Raw genomic sequence first — 15266 nt, forward strand, 5'->3', positions numbered from 1 at the left:
AAAGGAAATATCTATTATGGGTCTTATGGGTCCACATAAAGATGTCCCCTTTGGTATTTGAGATGCCCTATTTTCTCTCTCTAGTTACCTCATTAAGAAGTAAGCTCATCGGTTGTTATTTCATTTCCTCATTCGGGGACAATGGTAGCTCGTGGCATGAAATGTTGCATGTTAAACCTTTATAGGAAGAAGTTAATGAGCTTGAAAGCATTACCTCACTCCTGTTTCTTCACTCACAGGGAATCTGTTTCCTAAAATGTCTTTTTTATCTGTGAAATGTATCACTAAAAAGGTGAACCTTTATGAATTATCCTCCTCAATAAAGCTTTAACTAATGGACTGGGTACCTATCATTGTTGAGTCAAAGGGGTACAGCACTGAAACAGCTCCTGCGACCCAGTGAGCCCACACCGGCCATCGACCATCCATTTATACTAATCCTATGTGACAGCATTGTTTCAATCTCCTTTGATTCTATCACTCGCTTACAGACTAGGGCTAGTTAATTTACCCACTTGAACTGCCAAGCTGTGGAGGGAGCTTGTGCATTTATAGAGGAAATGGACAAACTCCACACAGATGGCACCCAATGTCAGCATTGAGTTCATGTCTGTGACACTGTAAGACAGCGCTCTACTTGTGCCATGCAGTGCGGAATGTGTCCCACCCTCTATTAAGTGCCTTGTGTTGTAGTGTAGAAATAGCACCGGTGTCTGTTCAATTACAGTTTACTGGGAAGTTCAAGATTTTAGTTGACTTTACTCAAGCGCCACTTTCTTTCTGCTTGGACAGGCACAAACCAAGTATGGTCAGATGCAAAACCTGCTGACGTCCATGGTTGGAGAAATCAGCCCAGCCATCCGCAGCCGCATCACACTGACTGCACTGGTGTCGGAGATCCTCTGCCTCCTACTCGATATTCTGTCACCAAAATTGCGACCGGTGAGTCATGAGATGTAGCTCTGTGTTCTAATCCTTTGAAACTGGTGATGACACATTTTGACAGCCCCTCTTGTTGAACTGACTTTTCACTCATTTTCAAATTGTCCACTTGAATGGTGATAATGTGGAGTAAGATGTGAGTTATTCATTAATAGCACTGGACAAATTGGCAGAGTTGTTGCATGACTTCTCATTCAAAGTGAATTACTGGGGCAAGAACTGAGCTCTAAACTTTACTCGCTTTCTGACTCCCTTTGACAGCAACATTGCAAAGCCACTCATTCACTCGTCTAAATAGTTTCAGTTGCAATTTGCTGCCAGTTCCCATTAACAATGAGGCCTTAAAAGATCAGTGGCTTAATCCATCAGCTTTTCAAGGTCTCATGTAATGAAAGCCACTTTGGATATGAATGGTCATTCTGTCTCGAATTTTCTAAAGCATGATAGATTTGGGGCAACAAAGACAAGATGACTTATCAACCGTTCCCCTGCTGATATGAAATGGGTATGATATAAAAATAGGACAAATATATCTTTTTTTTTTACCAAGATGCTGTATTGAAACAAAAGAACATAGACATGGTTTTTGAGTGTGGGATCAATAACATCTGATTGTATAAGAGTGAATGCCTTTTGCCAATTTAACTAGGAATGAGAAGGCTGAGAGATGACTTGCACAAAGTCAATACAATTCTATTGTTTGATTGAATAAACAGAGAGATGATTGTTATGTCCAAGGCTAATAAACATGATAGATGGTCACCAATAAATCCAGTAGACATTCAGGAGAAACTTCTTCCAGGGTAGCCACAATGTGATTTCCCACATGGACTGAATGAGGTACCTTGTATAGTTGTATTATGAGCAAAGCCAGATAAACACAGGGAGAAAGGATTTTAAAGGAGGTTCTAATGTTCTATAAAGGGCACTGGTTGTACTTGGTTATTAAGACTATAAGATAAGCTTCAACAAGATTTGTATTTCACCTGGGTGACCTGTAATTGTTATCTTTATACAGAAGAAATAAAAGGCTTTATTACAGTATCATTAATCCTAGGCTAATAAAGCAGGAAGCAGGAGTATAAATCCCATTGTGAAAATTTGGTTTTAAAAATGCAAGGAAATCAAGGGCTGCTTCTAATAACATCGCTTTTAAAATTCAACTAATTCATAATTCAGCAATGGAAGCCTGTCGTACTTACAGGAAGCTGAGTAAATCTAATGAAGCTGTGTAGTAGCAATAAGTGGAAGATGACTTTTTAATAAAATCACTTGTATTTTGATTCCTCTCAAAACTGTTTTATTTTGCTGGTAAAATGGTGGGAATAACTCTCCTCAGACATGTTCATTTGCATCATCATCTTCTTGGGGCAGCCAAGTTCAATCAAAACTCAACAGCTTTGCCTTTAGCACTTGCATCCTGGTCAAATAAGAGAAAATCTGCGAATGCTGGAAATCCGAGCAACACGCACAAAATGCTGGAGGAACTCAGCAGGCCAGGCAGCACCTAGGAAAAGAGTACAGTCCTGCCAAAGGGTTTTAGCCCGAAACGTCGACTGTACTCTTTACCCAAATGCTGCCTGGCCTGCTGAGCTCCTCCAGCATTTTGTGGATGTTGCACTAACATCCTGGGAATGAATTTTTATTTTATAATGTTATGAATGAAAAAAAAATTGTTTATGAATTAGTGGCTAGTGTGCTTAACAGGAACGGTGATTTTGAAAGAATCTTTTACAACAGATCACGAGGCCTCCGTTGGTCAGGGTCAACCATGTGTCCCAACTGTGGATACACGAGTCAGGGTGGTACAATATGGAGAGCGAGTTATTGCCATGTAGCAAGCTCCCACTCTGTGCACATCTGATGAACTCAAAGGAACAGTAGAAAACAATACTGTTTGGCAACAGCAGCATCACAGGAGTCACCAGTCAGTGTTGAACTCAACGTAGGACGGCCTTTAGGGACTCCAGCTCCAGATTTTTCCCTTGCTGTGTGCTTCTGAAGCCTTCTCCATGAGTGGGTATAGCTGCAAGGCAGCAGAGGTTTGAGATCAGTTTTCCTTCTCCTAGAAGAGCTGCCAACCACGGCTGACAAGCCCCATTTACTTGAATTGACTGGTTTTAAGGGTCCAGTAACCCACCTTTGCCCCTTCTTCCATCAGTAGGAATGATTCTACCGGGCTTAGTAGCTAAGCCACACATGAAGGTCATGAGCTAGGCTTGGTTGCCAGAAGCTCTTTGAGTTGTACACTATTGGGAGCATTTAATAGATAGCAGGAGCTTGTCCCCATTGCCGCCCCAGCTATAACAACCTCAAGAAGCTTTTAAAATTAGTCATTAATTATTTGTGATCTTCTGGCCTGGCTTTCTTAAATAATTAGATGTCAGGAGGTGGGTCTGACAAAGGAAGCTTGAAGATTTCAGCTCACAGACTTTGAGATCAGTGTATTTGCATTATCAGTTAAAAATTCTTTCTGTTTACTAGTGTTTTCTGTGGAAAACTCCCTTGCTCTTCATGGTGCCATGTACCTTTCTGACCCTAGAACTCATCTTACTCAAAGAAAAAAATCTTTGTTTACTGAATTTTGTGCCCACAAACATTTAATTGTTTTTTGCTCTGTTGATTTATATTGCATTGTGTGTTTTCTTCGATCCTTGATCTGGGTCGTTGGCTGGAAGTAGTTCAGGCAATAAAAGAAGCCAGCAGGACCCATCGGAACTTGTCTGCAGAGAGAGTTGGAGATGGTTCATTGTGGAATTTACACTCCAGTTTTAAAAAGCGGGTGGAACCCATTGGAACTTGTCTGCAGAGTGGAAGATCGCAGAGAGAGTTGGAGACGGTTCATTGTGGAGTTTACACTCCAGTTTTTAAAAGTGAGCTGTGCCTGTCGGGTCTTACTGGCGGAGCAGGTTTTGACTCAACAGACTTTAGCTAGAACAGGCAGAGGCTGTAAATATTTTTCTATTAAAATTATTTTCTTTTTCTTTGCCATTTAGTACATAGCTATGCATTGAGATTGGATTCAGGGTTAGTGGTATGTTCTTCATGTGAGGTGTTGGAACGCTGGGAGATGGGAGTGTGGAGACTTCCAATTTCCTTAATAATTACATCCTTGGAGATCATGTTAAGGAACTGGGGCTGCAGGTGGATAACCTTTGGCTCATATGGGAAAATGAGGAGGTGATAGGAGTTACAGAGAGGTGGTCACCCTAAGTTGAAGGAGGCAGGTAGCTGGGTAACTGTTAGGAGAAGGAAAGGGAATAAGCAGACCATGCAGAGGACCTCTGTGTCCATTCTCCTGAATAACAAGTATACCACTTTGAATACTGTTTTGGGGGTAGGGGGGGTTAGTGATGAAACAACATACCAAGGGGATGCCGCAGCGACCGGGTCTCTGGCACTGAGTCTGGGTCTGTGGCTTGGAAGGGAAGCGGGGGAAGAAGAGGAGTGCTGTGGTGATACAGCATTCCATACTTAGAGGAGCAGACAGGAGACAGCTAGATAAAATGTTGCCACCCATGTGGCAGGGTCAAAGATATCTCAGATCGGGTGTCCAATGTTTTAAAAGGAAAAGGTGAGCAGCCAGAAGTTGTGGTACATATTGGTGCCAATGACATCGGGAGGAAAAGGGATGTGGTCCTAAAGAGAGAATATAGGGAGTTGGGTAGAAAGCTGAAAAGCAGCTCATCAAGGGTTGTAATCTTTGGATTGCCGTCTGTGCCATGCCCCAGTGAGGGCAAGACTAGGATGATTTGGCAGATAAATGGGTGGCTGAGGAATTGGTGCAGGGGGGCAGGGTTTTGGGTTTCTAGATCATTGGGATGTCTTCTGGGGAAGGTATGACCAGTACAAAAAGGACAGGTTATAGCTGAGCTCAGGGCACCAATATCCTTGCGGGTAGGCTGCAAAAGCAGTTGGGGAGGATTTTAACTAAAATAACAGGGGATGGGAACTGGTGTGATAGGGCTGAGGCTGGCGTAGTTGATGCAATGTGTAGTGAAGTGAATCTGTAAGGAGGGACAAGGCAGATAATGGGGCAAAATTGCAGTCAGTAGGATGAATTGAAGTGTAATATGAGGGCAAAATTGAAAAGGGTGATGAATATAGGACTGAAGGTGTTACATTTGAATGCATGCAGTAATGATAATGTAGATGATCTTGTAGCGCAGTTAGAGATTGGCAGGTGTGACATTTAGTCATAGTCATAGTCATACTTTATTGATCCCGGGGGAAATTGGTTTTCGTTACACTTGCATCATAAATAATAAATAGTAATAGAACCATAATAGTTAAATAGTAATATGTAAGTTATGCCAGTAAATTATGAAAAAAGTCCAGGACCAGCCTATTGGTTCAGGGTGTCTGACCCTCCAAGGGAGGAGTTGTAAAGTTTGATGGCCACAGGCAAGAATGATTTCCTATGACGCTCTGTACTGCATCTCGGTGGGATGAGTCTCTGGCTGAATGTACTCCTGTGTCCACCCAGTACATTATGTAGTGGATGGGAAACATTGACCAAGATGGCGTGCAACTTAGACAGCGTCCTCTTTTCAGACACCACCGTGAGAGAGTCCAGTTCCATCCCCACAACATCACTGGCCTTATGGATGAGTTTGTTGATTCTGTTGGTGTCTGTTACCCTCAGCCTGCTGCCCCAGCACACAACAGCAAACATGATAGCACTGGCCACCACAGACTCGTAGAACATCCTCAGCTTCGTCCGGCAGATGTTAAAGGACCTCAGTCTCCTCAGGAAATAGAGACGGCTCTGACCCTTCTTGCAGCCAGCCTCAGTGTTCTTTGGCCAGTCCAGTTTATTGTCAATTCGTATCCCCAGGTATTTGTAATCCTCCACTATGTCCACACTGACCCCCTGGATGGAAACAGGGGTCACTGGTACCTTAGCTCACCTCAGGTCTACCGCCAGCTCCTTAGTCTTTTTCACATTAAGCTGCAGATAATTCTGCTCACACCATGTGACAAAGTTTCCTACCGTAGACCTGTACTCAGCCTCATATCCCTTGCTGATGCATCCAACTATGGCAGAGTCATCCGAAAACTTCTGAAGATGACAAGACTCCGTGCAGTAGTTGAAGTCTGAGGTGTAAATGGTGAAGAGAAAGGGAGACAAGACAGTCCCCTGTGGAGCCCCAGTGCTGTTGATCACTCTGTTGGACACACAGTGTTGCAAGCACACGTACTGTGGTCTGCCAGTCAGGTAATCAAGAATCCATGATACCAGGGAAGCATCCACCTGCATCGCTGTCAGCTTCTCCCCCAGCAGAGCAGGGCGGGTGGTGTTGAACACACTGGGGAAGTCAAAAAACATGACCCTCACAGTGCTCGCTGGCTTGTCCAGGTGGGCGTAGACACGGTTCAGCAGGTAGACGATGGCATTCTCAATTCCTAATCGGGGCTGGTAGGCAAACTGGAGGGGATCTAAGTGTGGCCTGACCATAGGCCGGAGCAGCTCCAGAACAAGTCTGTCCAGGGTCTTCATGATGTGGGAGGTCAATGCCACCAGTCTGTAGTCATTGAGACCGCCGGGGCGCGGACGTTTTCCACAGTACAGGAACCCTCCGGAGCCTCAGGCTCAGGTTGAATACATGGCGAAGTACTCCACATAGCTGAGGGGCACAGACTTTGAGCACCCTGGTACTGACACCATCTGGTCCTGCAACCTTGCTGGGGTTGAGACGTTTCAGCTGTCTTCTCACCTGTTCAGCTGTGAAGCCCACCATGGTGGTTTCGTGTGGGGAAGGGGTATAGTCATGAGAGCAGGGTGGGGGACTGTGAGGAGGGGTAGGAGGGGAGAGTGGAATATGTGTTGGTTGGGGGCCGACAACAGATGGCTCATGTGGGGGATGGGCAGGGGCCTCAATGTGTGGCCATCATTGAATAATGGCTGAAAGAAGATCATAGCTGGGAGCTTAACATCCAAAGATACGCATTGTTTTTATAGGACAGGCAGGTAGGCAGAGGTTAGATGGCTCTGTTGGTAAAAGAATAAAATCAAATCCTTGGAAAGCAGTGACATAGGATCAGAAGACATAGAGTCCTTGTGAGTAGAGTTAAGAAACAGCTGTGGTAAAAAGTCCCTAATGGGAGCTATGTATAAGCCTCCAAACAGTAGCCAGGATGCGGAGTACAAATTAAAACAGGAGGTAGAAAAACCATGTAAAAAAGGGCAATGTTACAATAGTCATGGGAGATTTCAGTCTGTAGGTAGATTGGGGAAAATCAGGTTGGTGCTAGATCTCAAGAGGAGATTTGTAAAATGCCTATGAGAGGGCTTTTTAAAGCAGTTTTTGGTTGAGTTCACTAGGGGAAAGGCAATTCTGGATTGGGTGTTGTGTATTGAACCAGTTTTGATTAGGAAGCTTGAGGTAAAGGAACCCTCAGGAGGCAGTGATCATAATATGATAGGATTCACCCTGCAGTTTGAGAGGGAGAAGAAAAAGTCAGATGTAACAGTATTACAATAGAGTAAAGTGGATTACAGAGACAGGAGAGAGGAACTGGCCAAAATTGATTGGAAGGGAACAGCAGCAGGGATGACAGCAAAGCAGCAATGGTTGGAGTTTTTGGGAGCAATTCAGAAGGCACAGGATAGATCCCAAAGAAGACAAAGTATTCTAAAGCGAGGATGACACAAACGTTGTTAACAAGGGAAGACAAAAACATATAATAGAGCAAAAATTAGTGGGAAGTTATAAGATTGGGAAGCTTTTAAAAGCCAACAGAGGCAACTTTAAAAAAAACCTTAAGGAGAAAATGATGAAATATAAAGATGTGCTAGACAATATAAAAGAAGACACAAAATGTTTTTCAGATGTATAAAGAATAAAAGAGAGGCAAGAGTAAGATATCGGACCATTGGAAAATGATGCTGGAGGTGTAGTAATGGAGGATAAAGAAATGACAGATGAACTAAATAAGTATTTTGCATCAGTCTTCACTGTGGAAGACACTAGCAATATTCCGGAAGTTCAACAGTGTTGGAGGATGGGCGGGGTGTGCGGGTGGCAGAAGTGAGTGTAATTGTTATTACTAAGGAGAAGGTGCTTGGGAAGCTGAAAGGTCTGGAGGTAGATGTGTCAACTGGACCAGATGGACTACACCCCAGGTAGCTGAAGAAATTGTGGAGGCATTAGTAGTGATCTTTCAAGAATTGCTAGATTTTGGGATGGTTCCGCAGGACTTGAAAATTGTAAATGTCACTCTACTGCTTAAGAAAGGAGGGAGGCTGTGAAAAGGAAGTTGTACACCATTTAGCCTGACTTCGGTGGTTGGCAAAATGTTGGAGGCCATTATTGAGAATGAGGTTTCAGACACATGATAAAATTGGTCAAAGTCAGTATGGTTTCCTTAAGGGGAAATCTTGCCTGACAATTCTGTCTATCTAGCTTATTATTGCCTCAAAAAACTCCAACAAAGTAGAGTCAGTGGATGTTGTTTACTTGGATTTTCAAAAGGCCTTTGATGACAAGGTGCTACATATGAGGCTGTTTACCAATATAAAATCCTAGGATATTACTGGAAAGATACTTGTATGGGTAGAAGATTGGCTGGCTGGCAGGAGGCAAAGAGTAGGAATAAAGAGGGACTTTTTTGGTTGGCTGCTGGTGACTAGTGGTGTTCCACAGGGGCCAATGTTGAGACCTTTTGTTTTTACTTCATATGTCAATGATTTGGATGATTGAATTGATGGATTTGTCATATAAAGTGAATTTGGTGGCTCTGGGCTTATATTCACTAGAATCCAGAAGAATGAGGGTTGACCTCATTGAAACCTATGGAATGGTGAAAGGCCTTGATAGAGTGGATATGGAGAGGATGTATGCTATAGCGGGACAGTCTAAGACCGGAGGACTCAGCCTCAGAGTAGAGGGCTGTCCTTTTAGAACAAAGATGAAGAGGAATGTCTTTAGCCAGAGAGTGGTAAATCTGTGGAATTCTTTGCCACAGGCAGCTGTGGAGGCCAAGTCTTTATGTATAATTTAAGGCAGAGGTTGATAGACTCTGGATTGGTCAAGGCATGAAGGGATACGGGGAGAAGACAGGAAACTGGGGCTGAGAGGGAAAATTGGATCAGCCGTGATGAAATGGCGGAGCAGAATCGATGGGCCAAGTGACCTGACTCTGCTCCTATATTTATGGTCAATTTGTGACCAAGTTTGCAGACTTTACAAAGATAGATGGAGGGGGCAGGTAGTATTGAGGAAGCTGGGAGCCTTCGGAAGGAATTAGATTAGGATAATGGGCAAGAAGTGGCAGATGGAATATAGTGTAGGGAAGTATATGGTCATGCACTTTGGTTGAAAAAGTAAAGGCAAAGACCATTTGCTAAACAGGGACAAATTGAGAAAACAGAGGTACAAGGGGACTTGGGAATCCTCAAGTAGGATTCCCTAAAGTTTAACTTGTAAGTTGAGTTAGCAGAAAGGAGGACAAATGCAATGTTAGCATTCGTTTTGAGATGACGAGAATATAAAAGCATGGGTGTAATGCTGTTAATTTATAAGGGATTTGTCAGACTGTATTTGGAGTATTGTGAGCAGTTTTGGGCCCCTTGTCCAAGAAATGCTATGCTGGCAAATTGGAGAGTGTCCAGAGAAGATACACAAGAATTATTCTGGGAATGAAAGGGTTAATGAATACGGCGCACTTGATGGTTCTGGGCCTGTACTCACTGCACTTTAGAAGAATGAGGGAGTATCTCATTGAAACCTATTGAATTTTGCTCCTAGTGCAGCCTCCTCTATATCGGTGAAACCCGACGCAGATTGGGGGACCGCTTCGTCGAGCACCTCCGCTCCATCCGCCACAACAGACAGGATCTTCCAGTTGCCACCCACTTCAACTCTGTGTCACATTCCCATTCAGATATGTCCATACATGGCCTCCTTTACTGCCATGTTGAGGCTGAACTCAGGTTGGAGGAGCAACACCTCATATACCAACTAGGTAGTCTCCAGCCCTTTGGTATGAACATTGAATTCTCCAACTTCGGTAATCCCCTCCCCCTCCCTTCCCCTATCCCAGTTTCACTCTGCCCCCTCCCCCAGCTGCCTACTACCTCCCTCATGGTTCCGCCTCCTTCTACTACCCATTGTGCTTTCCCCATTCCTTCTTCACCTTTCCTGCCTATCCCCTCCCCCACCCCTTTATCTTTCCCCTTACTAGTTTTTCACCTGATACCTACCAGCCTTCTCCTTCCCACCCTCCCCCCACCTTCTTTATAGGGCCTCTGCCCCTTCCCTCTTCAGTCCTGATGAAGGGTTCTGGCCCGAAATGTTGACTGATCGTTTCCACGGATGCTGCCCGACCTGCTGAGTTCCTCCAGCATGTTGTGAGTGTTGCTTCAACCCCAGCATCTGCAGAGTATTTTGTGTTTGAATTTTGAAAGACCTAGATAGAGTGGATGTGGAGAGGATGTTTTCTATAGTGGGTGAGTCTAGGACAAGAGAGCACAGCCTCGGAATAGAGGTATGTCCATTTAGAATAGAGATGAGGAGGAATTTCCTGAGCCAGTGGGTAGTGAATCTGTGGAATTCATTGCCACAGATGGCGACAGAAACCAAGTCATTGAGTATGTTTAAAGTAGAGGATGATAGGTTCTGGACTGGTCGAGCATCAAAGGATATGGAGAGGAGGCTGGTGAATGGGCTTGAGAGTGATAATAAATCAGCCGTGATGGAATGACGGAGAAGACTCGATGGGCCGAATAGTCTAATTCTTCTCCTATGTCTTATGGTATAATTGTCTCCCTCAGTGTTTTATTATTTAAGTGAAATCCATAGCACAAACTTTTGAGGGGCCTCGTTGGATGAAATGTAACTAGAGACTGAGGAGGGGAAAGGAGACTCTTTAATATTGCTCAGAAAGTGTTTAAGTCTTCTGAAAGAATCATGAAAACATATCTAAAGTGGGTCACAACAGTGATTTTTTTCAGTGATATAAAATGGTCAAAAAACGATTGTATTCAGGAAATGAACTCATCGAAAATATATCTAACATGGATAGAGCTGTGAAATTCCCACAGAACTGAATTTATGACTTCGATCATCCTCTATTGATTCATATTGACACATTTATTGAAGTAAAACACTGAAATGCATGTTTCTCACTGTATATTTCATCTTATGTTGTATGTCTGTGTTTACATCTTTCTTTTGTCTCCTAATCTATGGCATTGTTAGTTTTTTTTAAACTTAATCCCATTTTTTAATAACCTATTCTATGCATAAAATTCTACCTGGTTCCTATTGTTCTCTTTCATTGTCCTCCCTTCCTCTTTTTGTCATACTTTAAAATAATGTGTTCGTCCTTATTCTGATATCTTCAATATTGTTCATTTTTGTTGGAACAGTAGGAATTTGATAAATGGCCAATGCCAAGCACGCTCTGGACCTTTGTTCTAAATTGGGATTAGATTTTTTTTATTGTGACTTTATTAAGACTGCAGTCTCTAAAGAGAAACCCAGATTTTTCTGTCAGAATCAGAGATCATTTTTAATCAAACCTAAAATTATTTTGTGTTCTGCTGTTTGGAATCAGTTAAATATACACATAATTCCTTTTTTTAACAAATATTAAATGCTCATATTTTGCAGGTATCTTTCACAAAATTGATCAATATGGATTATTTGCATTGTACTCTTTATGTTAATGTATTTATAAGAATGAGGGTAATAAAAAAGAAATTAAGTCCCTCTTACTGGCTTCACTTTCCAAAGGATATTGGTTGATTGGGTAAATGTTGGCTGGTAAATGCGTTTCCACCCAGTTCTTTCTCCAAAACGGTGTTTCAGTATTGCTTTGTTCACTTCAAAAACAAAATATGCAGATCGATACTTTGAATAATTAGCAAACTTTATTCACACAGACAGAAAATACGTTTGGAGTTGTTTTCTTTTAAGAAGCTTCCTTCAGAAATCTTCTGTTGTCAAACCTTCTTGCAACACTAGCCAAAGAAAGTCACGTTCAGAAACTGCAGGTGCAGGATCCCTAAAGGGTAACTTGCTGGTTGAGTCATTAGTAAGGAAGGCAAACGCAATGTTGGCATTCATTTCAAGAGGGTTTTAGGACATTGGTCAGATTTCTTTTGGAGTATTGTAATCAGTTTTGGGCTCCTTATCTAAGAAAGGATGTGGTGGCGCTGGAGAGGGTCCAGAGGTGGTTTACGATAATAATCCCAGGAATGAAAGAGTTAACATATTGGGATGCTTTTGGTGGCTCTGGGTCTGTATGCACTAGAGTTTAGAACAATGGGGTGGGTGGGATCACTGAAATCTGCCAAATGTGCAAAGGTCTAGATAGAGTGGATGTCGAAATGATGTTTCCGTTAGTGGAAGAGTCTAAGGCCAGAGGACACCACCTCAGAATCAAAGGATGTACCTTTAGAACAACGATGAGGAGAAAATTCTTCAGCCAGAGGGTGGTGAATCTAGAATTCATTGCCACAGACACCTGTGGAGGCCAAGTCTTTGGGTCTATTTAAATTGGAACTTGATAGGTTTTTCATTAGTTAAGGCAGGGGTCTCCAACCTTTTTTGCACTGCAGACCGGTTTCATATTGACAATATTCTTGCGGACCGGCTGACCCGGGGGGGGGGGGGCGGGTAGGGTTGCCAACGGACAAAAGTAGCAGTCAAATACGTTGTTTACCACGAGACTACAATGACCATGAAGTCTTGCGTGGGTACAAGTGCGCATGCGTGATTTGCGCATGCATGTAGGTACCCATTTTTTCTATAAATCGTTTTCGGTGATTCTGTTCGGGGGAGGGCGGGGGGTGGTGTTAATCACGACCGGAATATCGGTGATAAGTGGCTAATATACTCAATTTCGTTTCTAAGAGGGTTTATCTAACGAATTTAATATTAAACACACAGCGCATATTTTCCTCGCATGAATATAGTGATAAGTCAATTATCAGGGGAGCTGAACAAAGTGTTGAACAAACTTCCAGTAGAAGTGGCAGAGGCAGGTTCGACATTATCATTTAAAGAAAAATTGGATAGGTATATGGACCGGAAAGGAATGGAGTGTTATGGGCTGAGTGCAGGTCGGTGGGACTAGGTGAGAGTAGCGTTCGGCACGGACTAGATGGGCAGAGATGGCCTGTTTCCATGCTGTAATTATTATATAATTATTATATTATATTATAAGTAAGTCAATAGCATCGTAACATTTTAAGTATCGTTTGGATATTAAACACACAGGACATATTTTCCCCGTATGAACATATAAAATCATTGCAACACACCAATATCGCTGAATCAGTGGGAGCCCTGGGCTTGTTTCCCTGCAACAAGACGGTCCTATCGAAGGGTGACGGGAGACAGCGATACTTGAAGGAGGTTCCTTATGTCCGGTCTATTCCGCAATTTGGTTTTCGTTGCATTCATTGCAGAGATATGTTGGAAATGGACGCAACGTTTTCAGTGCTTTCCCGGCTATCTCAGGATATTTAGCCTTGACTTTGATCCAGAACGCCGGCAGAGATGTTATGTCAAACATACTTCTCAGCCCGTCGTCATTTGCAAGCTCGAGGAGTTGATCTCCTTCCCGCGCTGACATGGATGACGCGCGGGTAATGACCTCGCATGCGTAATGGCTCAACAGTGGGCGTGACAGGGAATGAGGAAAGGTGCAGCTGACTCATATCGCCAAATCATATTGTTTCCTCGCGACCTGGTAGCGCATGCCTTGCGGACCAGTACTGGTCCGCAGCCCGGTGGTTGGGGGCCGCTGAGTTAAGGTGTCTAAGGTTGTGGGGCGAATGCAGGTGAGTGGGGTTGAGAGGGAAAATAAATCGTCCGTGATCAAATGGTGGAGCAGACTCAATGGCCGTATAGCCTAATTCTGCTCTAGTGAATTATGGTCCAAATTGATAGTCACATAATCGCTATTTGTTGTCACATTTTGGCTGATCTGTGCAATTGTGTTCTTTGATTGTGAGCATTTTGCCTGCCGTATGATGATTTCAATGATTAAGTGGAACGTGAAAGGGCGTTTTATTACAGTGAAGAAGAAAGCCCTTAACTCCGAGTGGAGTCATCGGGATGCCGTCATTTAACAGCACTTTTTTAGCAGGCTTTCTTATTTTTATGAGGCCGAGTTGCTAGCTCAACGCTCAACCCAGTACAGATGGAAAGTGTGTAAGGGAGCCAGCTGGATTCGAACTCGGGAGCCTTCGCTCCAGAGTCCGGCGCTGGTGCCACTGTGCCACCAGCCAGCCTTTATTACAGTGATGTCAGCAAAAATGACTGGGAGAGGATTAAGTACTGGACTTTACTAGGACTCTCAAGTTAAAGATGTTCCCCATGGGGGTGGGAAAAATTCACCCCTAAAAAGATGAAGGACAAGAAGTTAGAAGTTTTTAAAAGGTAAGTAGATGTGTCTTTGGCAGGTCAGCTGAACATACAATAACAGCTTTGTGTTGTATTTGACTGTTTAAAAGTTTGGTTCCATTTCACTTTTAGAAAGGGTTTACATTTCTTGTGATTGCAAGACCCTATTGGACATTATTAATGTGGAATGCTGCAAGTCCAGTTCATTGGTTTATTGGTGGACGGAGGGGGAGTTGTGTGGCCTCAGTCCTAGCGAGCACTAGGCCTCAAGCCGCAGTGTCACCTGTTTGCAGTCACCCAGGGTTAGGTGTCGGTGGACACTCCACCGAAGTGCCAGAGGAGGTGTGGCACGGCATCCGTACTGGAGTTGGTGTTCACGCAGCAGAAGACAAGATATATTGTGTAGATCTGCAGACTGCTGCAACATTCATAGGACTCAGGGTCTTGGATTATATTATTTATGTGACTGCATTTTACTGATATCTTGTATGTGCTTTCTGTCTTATCTGTGCTAAATGTTCCTTGTGCTGTGTATGACTGTTAGTACTATGTTTTGCATCTTAGCCCCAGAGTAATGCTGTTTCATTTGGCTGTATTCATGATTAAACTTGTACTTGACATGCATAAATCCTGTGCTTAGTGTGTTTTGCACAAGCCAGTAAACACACATTTTTACCTTGTAGTTGAAAAACCATTTGACATTGAGGAATGAGTGGAAGATACCACAAGTTTCAGAGCCTGTACTGACATACAGAGATGCTGCTCTGTATGTAATTTACAACAGCTGTGCCATTTATGTTAAAAGATGGATTTGAATTTGAAGACTGAAGGTATCCTTCGGAGCAGAGTGTTGCCAAGATCTACCTAAGATTTTGTAGTGGGTCTATTTTATATGCATGGGAAAACACAAGCTATCCTGATGCTCTTTGCCTTCATGGTGTTGTATGTGTTGATGCACAAATTGTC

General features: G+C 43.2%; 1 protein-coding gene across 1 annotated transcript in view; it reads left to right on the top strand.

Moving 5' to 3' along the window:
* chtf18 (CTF18, chromosome transmission fidelity factor 18 homolog (S. cerevisiae)) overlaps window positions 1-15266 on the top strand; it is a 97790-nt gene that overhangs the window by 40861 nt on the left and 41663 nt on the right. Inside the window, exon 17 of the mRNA XM_063057432.1 lies at window positions 793-942. Coding sequence (XP_062913502.1) covers window positions 793-942 — 150 coding nt within the window. The remainder of the gene's footprint in view (window positions 1-792; window positions 943-15266) is intronic.

The sequence above is a fragment of the Mobula hypostoma genome, chromosome 9 (genome assembly GCF_963921235.1).
Source record: "Mobula hypostoma chromosome 9, sMobHyp1.1, whole genome shotgun sequence".
Classification (NCBI taxonomy): Eukaryota; Metazoa; Chordata; class Chondrichthyes; order Myliobatiformes; family Myliobatidae; genus Mobula; species Mobula hypostoma.